Source organism: Sorex fumeus, unplaced genomic scaffold, assembly GCF_029834395.1.
Source record: "Sorex fumeus unplaced genomic scaffold, SorFum_2.1 ptg000017l, whole genome shotgun sequence".
NCBI lineage: Eukaryota > Metazoa > Chordata > Mammalia > Eulipotyphla > Soricidae > Sorex > Sorex fumeus.
Window position 1 is genome coordinate 983,939 of NW_026606074.1, and position 12,553 is coordinate 996,491.

The window sequence follows — 12,553 nt, forward strand, 5'->3', positions numbered from 1 at the left end:
ACTAAAAGTGTTGCCATCTGTGTGTCAGTTTCTCCTTTCTGGTCTTCATGTATACATTCTGCAATTCGGTGCTCTAAGGTAGAACACATATATGATAATTATGTTTTACTTTTGTTCTGAACCCTTTTGCCATAAAATTTGTGTTGACATCTATATTTCCCATATGTGTATAGTAAGCAGGCTAAGTTTTCATCTCCATGACATGTGACCCTCCTCCAGGCCCTCCTTGGCACTATGTCCCCACACACTAGATGTTGTGCTCGGTAAATATTCTCTGCTAGTCTTGCAGCCACTCTGTGTCTTTTTTTAGGGGCATTTACCATCTTTCAAGTGATTTCTGATACATGTGTGTTTTGTGTCCTTTATTCTTGACTGTTAGAGCTTCTCTATGTTAAATTTGTTTTTCTCTTATAGAATGTTAATTTTCTTTAGTGTATGCTTATGTAACTTTCACAATTCCTTTCTCTTCTGGGATTTCCTTTGTGGCTGCCAGGAGGGCCTAGAGAACATTCTGCATAATAGCAATCAGTTTTATATCTTCCATTAGATATGTTTTAAGTAATCTATGTATTTTTTTATTACATCTGTCTTTCAGTCTCATTTTTACTTCCTCAGGTGGATGGATACACTGTCCTTATGTATATATGCCTGCAAATAGAAAGTTTTTCTTGATTTGGGTTACAACTAGCTGTAATCAGCTCTTACTCTTGACTGTGTGCTCAGTAATCACTTCTGGTAAGCTCAGGGATCATATGGGATGCCAAGCATTGAACCTACGTTGGCCATGTATGGCAAGTGGCTTACTGCAATACTATCACTCTACCTTCCCACCCCTATTTGCTTTCTTTTACTTCTTTATGCTCTGTATTTTATCAGCTTTGAGCAATCTTTTAAGTATGGTAGTAGTAGTTTATTGGTTTTGGATATTTTTATCTTTTGCCTAAAAAACAGACTTTGAGGTTTGAGTGTTAATTTTGCTGAGCATTACTATTTGGGTATTTTATTATCCTCCATCATTTTGAACATATGAAGCTCCCTTTTGGTCTGTAGGATTTTTGTTAAAATGTCTGACCTTGGGCTGGAGAGATAGTACAGCAGGTAGGGCACTTGCCATGGATGATGTTGACCTGGGTTCAACCCCTGTCACCCCATTTGGTGCCCTGAGCCCCACAGGACTGATTCCTTGAGGACAGGGACAGGAGAAAGACTGAGCACAGTGGATGTAGGTCGCCCAAGAAAATCTGGGATTGATTTGTGGAGCAGTCCTTTACCCGGCACATGAGGTATTCTGTAAAGTTTTTTCCATGGATTGGGCTTGGGTTGAGGCAAAACTGAATTCTCAGTGGTTCCCATTCTCCGCCAGGAGAGGATCTCACATCTGTGCAAACTGCCGGGGTTCCTGGTCTGGTCCACGTGGCAGTCAGTTCCCTTCACTCCCAGCACCTGTCATCCTTCCAGCACCATCCAGGGGTTACAGTTCAAGCTACTCCAAAATCAGCCTCCGGCAGGTCAGCTCAGCCCCAATATTTCCTGTTTTGAAACAACCATTTCTCCTGAGAATTACAGGGTTCCCCTCCCTATAAACATAGCTCTGACTTAGGGTTGTTTCTGTCTCAGTGAAGGTTTTGTGTTTGTGTGACAGTTTGTGTGACAGTTATATGAATGCTAAAGGGAAAGTGGGTGATTTACCTGGTCAGTATTTCCCCTTTTCACCGGTAAGCACACGAACAATCACGCCCATCTATTTCCTCATAGGAGATAAAATAGGTGTTTTTAATTGCAGAATTGTTCTCAAATGCTTATTTTCCCAGACAACTACCTATTAATGTCTAGGGATTGGCAGTTGGTCACACTTGGTGACAGATCACTACGCATTCCCTATGGTAGCAGGTGCCTGTCCTCCTGAACTAAGCTGTATTTATTTCTTTGTCCAGCAGAACAGTGAGATAATTGATGCACATTACCTGGGGGACCTGAGCACTGATTGGGGAATAGCCCCTCTGAGGATGGAGTGGGAGCAGCAAATTGTCCTTCAGCTGTTGAAGCAATGATCCAAAGTATTTAACCTCTTAGGCTTGGTGTCTGTGGGTTTCTGTCACTGGAGGAATATGACCTGCTCCTGCCCCAGTTCATAAGCTGCATGGGTTTTGTTCACATGGGTAAGTGGGAGCATTTCCTCAGGAATATCTTGGAAAAATCTCTTAGGATTCCTCAGATGCCTCATGATTTATGATCTAACCTTGCATACAGAGTGGAACTTCCCTCCCCACTGTCTGTCTACAATCCCCTATTCATTTGTAAGAGGTCAGCAGCCTGTTCTACGAATCTGAATAAGCCAGTTTGTCTGATGGGTTTTGACACCATCCTAATTTCGGATTAAAAAAAATATTTCTGGTGCCTGGATTGATGATCTGCTTTAATTTCCCTTTAGAAGATTTAAGTTCCTAGCTTGCTCCAGGTGACCCTAGCAGTCATCTATCTTTATTCAGGATATGTTAAGTGTTCAAACTCCCAAGCCTGTATAATTTTCAACATTTTTCCTGAAAGACTTTTTGAAAATTGAAGTGAATGCAATTTGTTGTAAATTCATAGTGACAACATTTTAATGATTTTTTGTGATTTAACTCTAAATACGTAAAAATTTCTACCAGGCATGTAACAGTCATATATATTGGCTGATTTTATTGTTATTCATGACATTGTGGGTGAAGTAGATTTTTCTTATTGTAATTAAGAAAATTTGTTACTGATTAGTAGTTTTACAGAATTGTTAATATCTTTTTTAGTTGTTGTTTTTGTCTGTTTTGGGACACACCTGACAATATTTAGTGGTTACTTTTGGATTTGCTCAGGAATCGCCCATGGTGGTGCTTGTGGGATCATCTGGGAAGTGGGGTATTGGATCTGGGTTGGCCCTGTGCAGGACAAATGCTGTACCTGTGGACTGTTGCTCCAGCCGTAGATGTTAATATCTTGAGTGACATTTTAAGAGTTTAAATTTCACATTTGTATGTTATTTATCACAGGGATTCTTGGCTGTGTGCTCAGGGTTAACTCCTAGTGAGGCTCAGGGGAGTATATGGGGGTTCTGGGGATTGAATCTGGGTCAGCTGTGTGCAAGGCAAGCAGCTGCCACTATATTATTGCTCCTTCCCCATATGAGGGATTCTTAAACTTTCTGACTTGTACCCCTTTTTCACATTTCACACAGTTCAGCGATTTTATTATTAAAGATACTTAAAAATTTTAAAGATTCATATGCTATTTTTATAACAAGGTATATCATCTGGACAGTCCATCCTGGGAATTGTAGGGTACTCTTCCATGGTTTCCCCACAAGTCTGCCCTTCATTTATCAACTGAGTTCCATTTCTTCCCTTATATAGACTCTGAGGCGTGAGGGTAAATGCAGCAAGTACCTTTCGTGTCCTGTGTCTGAGAGGGCTGTGGTTCAGTGTGCTGATTCCACAGAGCATCTAACTGACCAGACCTATATTAGTGTAACTGTCTAATTATAAGATTCCATCTGTTTAAAATCTTTACAATTTTTGGTTAAGCATATTGCTTAGAGGAAAGGAAGACAAAAGTCTGTATGAAAATAACAACATTTCATTGTTTGCTGTTGAGTTTGATGCTCACTTCATCCTGAGACAGTGCTAAGAGTCTATCATTTGAGAAATAGGTTCAGTTAGACTGAGACTCAGGATAGGACAGAGGAAATGAGGACACCTGTGTCTTTTCCATGGTGTTCTTGCTGCAGGACTAATCCTGTGGGACAGGGATTCCTGTGGCTAGAGCCTCAGGGTGATTTTCATGAGCATCCTCTGTCTGTCCTTGTCCCTCATGCCTGCTGCCACTCACTGAGACCCTCTTTCTTTTGTTTTATTGTTTAATTCAAGCTATTAATTTGTTTTTGACCAAATGAGTCAGTGCTAGGTACAATTTCTGAGTCTGTGCTGAGGGTCTCTCTCAGTGGTACTGAGGGAACACGGCTGAGGCAACACATCACTCATGGTAAAACATACACCCAGCCTGTTGGGCTGTCTCTCCAGCTCCCATTGTGTTTTAGAATATGGACCCACATAAAATGAGGGTGTGTGAGAAGCCAGACGTCTGTCTGCTTCCATGTCCAGAGAGTTTAATTTTTTAATTGCATGTATTAAAGCGCTAAAACATATATATGTATGTATATAACTACAATGTATATATGTATGTATATAGCTATATATGCGATAGCACAGCGGGTAGGGCGTTTGCCTTACATGCGGCCAACATGGCCGACCCGAGTTCGATTCCTCCGCCCCTCTCGGAGAGCCCAGCAAGCTACCAAGAGTATCTTGCCCGCACGGCAGAGCCTGGCAAGCTCCCCGTGACATATTCTATATGCCAGACACAGTAACAACAAAGTCTCCAATGGAGACGTTACTGGGCCCGCTCGAGCAAATCGACGATCAATGGGAGGGCCTTATCTTATACATATATATATATATATATATATAGTTACAATGATTTGTACTTCATTGCATGCTCATAAAATTGGTCTTCCAATAGGGACATATTTTTCTCTTTGTAACATGTAAAAGTTCTGGATTGAATATAAATGATAGAGACAGTTTCATTGCAGATTGGTATGTCTTTAGTCCTATTTTGAAATTCCTACTTCTCTACACATTCGTGAAGTTTATGGTAAAGGGTTTCAATGCAGATATTAATGTAGTAAATTAACTTAGGCATGTTTAGTATAAAAATTGTACAATAAGTATAATTAGCTATAAATGACCAACAGATGTTTTTAAACATTTCAAGAGTTTAAAAACAATTATTTTATATTACATAATATTCCCCTTTTCTAGTGTGTTAAGAATATTGGTGGTCTCAAGAGTTCTTAGTAAATACTATGCAGCTGTCAGGAGAGATGAAGTCATGAACTTTGCTTATAAATGGATAGACATGGAGAGTATCATCCCAAGTGAAATGAGTCAGAAAGAGAGGGACAGACATAGAAGAACTGCACTCATTTGTGGAACATAAAACAACATAACATGAGGTTGACACCTAAGGATAGTAGATACACGGGGCAGGTAGATTGCTCCATAGCTGGAAGCCTGCCTCATGAGCAAAGCGGAGAAGGCAGCTGGAATAGAGAAAGGATTACTAAGAAAATGATGGCTGGAGGAATCAGTCGGGATGGGAGATGTGTACAGAAAGTAGATAAAGGACCAAACATGATGACCTCTCGGTGTCTGTATTGCAAACTATAATACCCAAAAGTAGAGAGAGAGAGAGAGAGAGAGTATGGGGAATATTGTCTGCCATGGAGGCAGAGGGAGGGTGGGAAAGGGGGGTATACCGGGGAGATTGGTGGTGGGGAATGTGCACTGGTGGAGGGATGGGTGTTTGATCATTGTGTGATTGTAACCCAAACATGAAGACTTTTAACTATCTCATGGTGATTCAATAAAATAAAAAAAATTTCTTAGTAAAGTCTGGTGAAAAGAAGTTGTGAATGTTTACTGCAACTAAGTATATACAAGGTAGGAAACTAATGTACTTGAGATAGAGGGAAATGATGCTTAATTTTGTTTAGTAAAATTGTATGCAGTCTGTGACCAAATGCTTTTGCAGCTGTCTCCAAGTCACAAGCAGGCTGAAGGCGATGGCATGGCAGAGCAACCAGACTTCAGGGAGTGACTTCATCCTCCTGGATCTCTTTCACGGCACCCCAGCTTCCCAGGTCCTCGTGGCGCTCACCTTGCTGGACCTTCTGGTTGCCCTTCTTGGCAACTCCACAATCATCCTCCTGATTTGGGCTGACCCTCTTCTCCACAACCCCATGTACTTCTTGCTCAGCCAGCTCTCTCTCATGGATCTCTTGTATATCTGCACATTTGTCCCCAAGATGGTGCTGGTCTTTCTCTCTGGGGATCGCCGCATCTCCTTCATAGGCTGCAGCTTTCAGATGTTCCTCTTCACCACTCTGGGGGGATCAGAATTCCTGTTGCTTGCTGTAATGGCATATGACCGATATGTGGCCATCTGCCAGCCACTGCGCTATCCCATCCTTATGCGCCCCAGGGTCTGTGTGATGCTGGCACTTGTGACCTGGCTGGGGGCACTGCTCAACGGCTTGATCCACGTGATCTACACTCTGACTCTCCCCTACTGTGGCTCTCGGGAAATTCATCATTTCTTTTGTGAGATCCCAGCTCTCCTGAAAGTGGTCTGTGTGGACACCTCCCAGTATGAAAAGGGTGTGTTTGTGAGTGGGGTGGTTTTTATCCTTCTTCCTTTTTCAGCTATTCTGGGCTCCTATGGCAGCATACTGTCCACAGTACTGGGCATGGGGTCAAGGCAGGGACTGAGGAAAGCCTTGACCACTTGCTCTTCTCACGTGATTGTGGTGTCCCTGTTCTATGGTGCTGCCATCATCAAGTACATTGTGCCAAAGTCCTACCACACCCCTGAGCAGGAGGAATTGGTCTCTGTTCTTTACACCATTATAACGCCCATGCTCAATCCTCTCATCTACAGCCTGAGAAACAAGGATGTCGCTAGAGCCTTCTGGAAAGTTCTTGGAAAATGAGGGCTTTGGAGTATTTGAATTTCTAATATCATCCAGCAGTGTAGATGTCTTTTACTTTGAATTTTAATTCAATACCTAGGTCTCTAGACATATTCATGTACATTTTCTGTAAGCCAAGATATCAAGGACAGAACAAACATGTTTTAGAAAGCCTAATTAATAAAATATAAAGTGTTCTTTTTGACATTTATCCATTCATGTTTTGTGGTACATTGTAAAAAATGGGGATGCTGATTTGTCACATGATTTATAACATTTAACTGAGTTTATTGTGTTTCCTGACTTTTTCATATGTATACATATGTAGAAATGCAACTCCTAGTTTCCTAGAACTTTTTTTGCATTTGAAAAATATAGATGTATTTATAGACTTATAAATTAAGTGCAATGGGTATTTTATGTATTAGTGTTTTTAGTTGTAAAATATTTCCTAAGACAGTTTCTTTTCCCAACTTTTGTTCTGACACCTACCAAATAATTCTTGCTGGAAAATAAAATGGAGTTAAATATTTCAAAATTTATGATGAGGTATTTGTTTTAATATTTGTGAGTGGTGATTGACAGCGACAATCTCCTTTAGAGGGTGTAGCTCTCAGATGGTCCTTACCATCACTATCTTGTTTGGTTCAGAGCTTCTCGTTGCTGTGATGGCACATGCCTGATGTGCCATTTGCTTTGAGATGGGACATAGCTTGTGTGCCTCTAGATTTAATCTTGTACATTTAGCTTTGGATCAGATATTTAAAGAAACAGAGGGCAAATCAACAATATAAATTTGTACCTGAGTCTAAAATTTAAAATTTAACATGGCCATTATTTTGGAATTTAGTGTTCGCATTTTTGTGGGGATTTTGATTATGTTATTTTAGAGGTGTACTTTTGTTCCTTAATACTGTATATGCTACATGGTCTAAACTCAGATTCTGAGAGAAGAACCGTGACATTTTTTGAAGAAAATATTTTAATAGCTTTATTTCGCCTATACTTCATTATGTGAAATAAAAATTAGTTTCTTTTAAACTTTTTTGTTTTTATTGTTGTCTAGGTGATATGGTTTGGGTCGTGTTTAAGTTTATAGTAAGGCTGTACAATGTCCATTTACATCACTGTCTCAGTGCTTGTGATCTGCCTCCTTTTATCACCTCTGTTCTCATTTTCTTTTCCCTCTAGAACTACTCCACTGTTTTTTGATTGAAAGCTATGGTTTTGATCATTGTCTGCCTCACTTCAGCAACCACCAGTGTGCCCTAGATCACCCACTTATGACCTTGTATTACTTCTGTCAACTTCGTTCTTTCCTTTTCCACTCACCCCTAATGTGATATTCTCGGGTCTGAAGTTCTGCACCCAATTTGTTTATTATAAATGGATATTGTCCATTTCCTTTATATATTTTATGATTTTTTTTAGATATTACAGATGAATGAGGTCATCTGGTATTTGGTTTTCTGACTCTGGCTTATTTTGTTCAACATGCTTTCCTCCAGTTTTATTCAACTGTTAACTGCATGATTTTTTAAAAATGTCTGCATGCGGGGCTGGAGAGATAGGACAGCGGGTAGGCCGTTTGCCTTGCACGCGGGTGATATGGATTCGATTCCCAGCATCCCATATGGTCCCCTGAGCACTGCCAGGAGCAACTCCTGAGTTCCTGAGTGCAAAGCCAGGAATAACCCCTGTACATCGCTGGGTGTGACCCAAAAAGCAAAAAAAAAAAAAAAGTCTGCATGAAATTTCATTGTGCATATAGCTTGACTTCTTTATTCATTTAAAAAACATTTGGACACTTGTTTTTTTTCTATATCCTGACCATTGTACTTGATGTCTACAGTGGACATTAGTGTGCATATATCTTTTTTTTTTTAGTGAAACACCATGAGGTACAGTTATAGACTTTCAAATTTTTGTGCTTGGGTTTTAGTTATACAATGATCAAGTACCCATCCCTCCACCAGTGCCCATCCTCCACCCCCACAGGTCCCAGCATCCCTCCCACCCCCATCCCTCCATCCCACTCTGCCTCTGTGGCAGGGCATTCCCTTTTGTTCTCTCTCCTTTTGGGTCCTGTGGTTTGCAAGAGAGGCATTGAGTGGCAGTCATGTTTATAGTCTACTTTCAGCATGCTTCTCCCATCCTGGGAGGGTCCTCCCAACACCTGAATGAATGTTTTTGTATTTGGGGGATAAATACCTAGAAGTATCTTGGATTATGTGGGAGTTTCAATCTTGCTTTTTTGATAAATACCTATATTGTTTTCCATAAAGGATGAAACAGGTGATATTCCCACCAACAATGATCATGATCAGAAGTACTTTTTTACTGTATCTCTGCCAACACTGGTTATCTTTATTTATTTATTTATTTATTTTTAATAAATAGCACAGCGGTAGGGCGTTTGCCTTGCATGCAGCCAACATGGCCGACCCAAGTTCGATTCCTCCGCGCCTCTTAGAGAGCCCGGCAAGCTACCGAGAGTATCTCGCCCGCACGGCAGAGCCTGGCAAGCTCCCCGTGACATATTCGATATGCCAAACACAGTAACAACAAAGTCTCCAATGGAGACGTTACTGGGCCTGCTCGAGCAAATTGATGATCAACGGGAGGGCCTTTACTTTTTACTTTTTATTTATTTATTTTTAGTTTAATGTATTTTAATAGCAAACTTACAGGAACAGCACAGAAGACAGACAACATTAAAAACATGTCCTTGGCCACAAAACATGCCTCCATAAAATTAAGAAGATAGAGATTGTATCAACAATCTTCTCAGACCATAATGCGCTGAAATTAGAAGTAAATCACACACAAAAACAGAAAACTAAATCAAACACCTGGAAATTAAACAGTGCACTATTGAACAACGAGTGGATTAGACAGGAAATCAAAGAGGAAATCAAAAGATTCCTAGAAACGAATGAAAATGAGAACACGAGTTACCAAAACTTATGGGACACAGCAAAGGCTGTGTTAAGAGGAAAGTTTATAGCTCTACAAGCATTCCTCAGGAAGGAGCAGCGAACACACATAAGTAACCTAACCTCACAGCTTAAGAGCTTGGAGAAGGACCAAAAAAAGGAGCACAACCCGAACAGGAGAAAGGAAATAATAAAACTCAGAGCAGAGATTAATGAGATGGAAACCCAAAAAACAATCCGAAAGATCAATGAAACCAAAAGCTGGTTCTTTGAGAAAATTAACAAGATCGATAAGCCTCTAGCAAAACTCACAAAGAAAGGGAGAGAGAAAACCCTAATAAACCGAATCAGAAATGAAAAGGGGGTCATTACAACAGAAACCACAGAAATTCAGAGGATCCTCAGGGAGTACTTTGAGAAGCTTTATGCCACGGAACATCAAAACCTCGAGGAAATGGATAAATTCCTAGACTCCTACAGACTCCCAAGGCTGAACCAAGAAGACCTGGAATACCTGAACAGACCTATCACCATCAAGGAAATTGAACTGGTAATAAAAAGTCTCCCCAAGCACAAAAGTCCTGGCCCGGATGGATTCACTAGTGAATTCTTCCAAATCTTTAAAGAGGACTTACTCCCAATGCTCTTTAAGCTTTTCCACGAAATTGAAATATCAAAAACACTTCCGAACAGTTTCTACGAAGCAAATATCACACTGATACCAAAAGCAGACAGAGATACCACAAAGAAAGAGAATTACAGGCCGATATCCCTGATGAACACAGATGCAAAGATCCTCAACAAACTACTAGCAAATAGAATCCAACTACTCATCAAAAAGATCATACACCATGACCAAGTAGGATTCATCCCAGGGATGCAAGGATGGTTTAACATTCGAAAATCAATCAACATAATCCATCATATCAACAAAAGAAAAGATAAAAAGCATATGATTATATCAATAGATGCAGAGAAAGCATTTGACAAGATCCAGCACCCCTTTATGATGAAAACCCTAGCCAAAATGGGTATAGAGGGGACCTTCCTCAACATAATTAAAGCCATCTACCACAAGCCTACAGCAAGCATCATCCTCAATGGGGAAAAACTGAGAGCCTTCCCTCTAAGATCAGGGACCAGACAAGGATGCCCACTCTCTCCACTTCTGTTCAATATAGTACTGGAAGTACTTGCAATAGCGATTAGGCAAGAAAAAGATATTAAGGGCATTCAGGTAGGAAAGGAAGAAATCAAGCTCTCACTATTCGCAGATGATATGATACTCTACTTAGAGAACCCAATAACCTCCACCAAAAAACTCCTAGAAACAATAGACTCGTATAGTAAAGTTGCAGGTTATAAAATCAATACCCAAAAGTCCATGGCTTTCCTATACGCAAACAGTGAGAGAGAAGAAAGCAACATGAAAAAAACAATCCCGTTCACAATTGTGCCCCAGAAAATCAAGTACCTAGGAATCAGCTTAACTAAGGAAGTAAAGGACCTGTACAAAGAAAACTACAAAACGCTACTTCAGGAAATAAAAGAGGACATGAGGAAATGGAAAGATATCCCCTGCTCATGGTCGGGAGACTTAACATTGTCAAAATGGCAATACTACCAAAAGCATTGTATAAATTCAATGCAATCCCTATAAGGATACCCATGACATTCTTCAAAGAAATGGAGCAAACACTCCTGAAATTTATATGGAACAATAAGCCCCCACGAATAACTAAAGCAATTCTTGGGAAAAAGAAAATGGGAGGAATCAACCTCCCTGACTTCAAACTGTACTACAAAGCAGTAATAATTAAAACAGCATGGTACTGGAACAAAGGCAGAACTGCAGACCAATGGAACAGGGTTGAATACACTGACATCTCCCCTCAATCATATGATCATCTAATCTTTGATAAAGGTGCAAGTAATGTGAAGTGGAGTAAGGAAAGCCTCTTTAATAAATTATGTTGGCATCATTGGATGGCTACATGCAAAAAAATAGGCTCAGAACTCTGCCTAACACCATGTACAAAAGTAAGATCAAAATGGATTAAAGACCTCAACATCAGACCAGAAACCATAAGGTACATTGAAGATAAAGTTGGCAAAACCCTCCATGACATTGAAGCTAATGGTATCTTCAAAGATGCCACGCCACTGGCCGAGGAAGTGAAAACAGAGATAGATAAATGGGACTATCTTAAACTAAGAAGCTTCTGCACCTCCAAAGAAACAGTGACCAAAATACAAAGACAGTCTACAGAATGGGAAAGGATATTCGCCGAATACACATCTGACAAGGGGTTGATATCCAGGATATACAAAATACTGGTTAAACTCCACAAGAAGAAAACATCCAACCCCATCCAAAAATGGGGCAATGAAATGAACAGAAACTTTCTCAAAGAAGAAATCCGAATGGCAAAAAAGCACATGAGGAAATGCTCTACATCATTAATCATCAGAGAGATGCAGATCAAAACCACAATGAGATACCATCTCACACCTCAGAGACTGGCCCACATTCAAAAGAACAAAAGCAACCAATGCTGGCGTGGATGTGGCGAGAAAGGGACACTCCTTCACTGTTGGTGGGAATGTCCACTGGTTCAGCCCTTCTGGACAACCGTATGGACAATTCTCAAAAAATTAGAAATTGAGCTCCCATTTGACCCAGCAATACCACTCCTGGGAATATATCCCAGAGAGGCAAAAATGTATAGTCGAAGTGACATCTGCACTTGTTTGTTCATTGCAGCACTCTTTACAATAGCCAGAAACTGGAAGAAACCTAAATGCCCAAGAACAGATGACTGGTTAAAGAAACTTTGGTACATCTACACAATGGAGTACTATGTAGCTGTTAGAAAAGATGAAGTCATGAAATTTACATACAAGTGGTACAATATGGAAAGTATCATGCTTAGCGAAATGAGTCAGAAAGAGAGGGATAGACATAGAAAGATTGCATTCATCTGGGGGATATAAAGTAACAAAGTATGAGATTAATACCCAAGAATAGCTGAGATCAGCACCAGGAGGATTACTC

The 12,553-nt window shown here is 40.3% G+C and overlaps 1 protein-coding gene across 1 annotated transcript; it reads left to right on the forward strand.

Annotated features, from left to right (window-relative positions):
• The first annotated feature begins 5,656 nt into the window (after window positions 1-5,656).
• On the forward strand, window positions 5,657-6,583 carry LOC130021519 (olfactory receptor 2M2-like). The gene has a single exon (XM_056112278.1). The coding sequence runs from the start codon at window positions 5,657-5,659 to the stop codon at window positions 6,581-6,583; it is 927 nt and encodes a 308-aa protein (XP_055968253.1).
• Window positions 6,584-12,553: the final 5,970 nt, after the last annotated feature.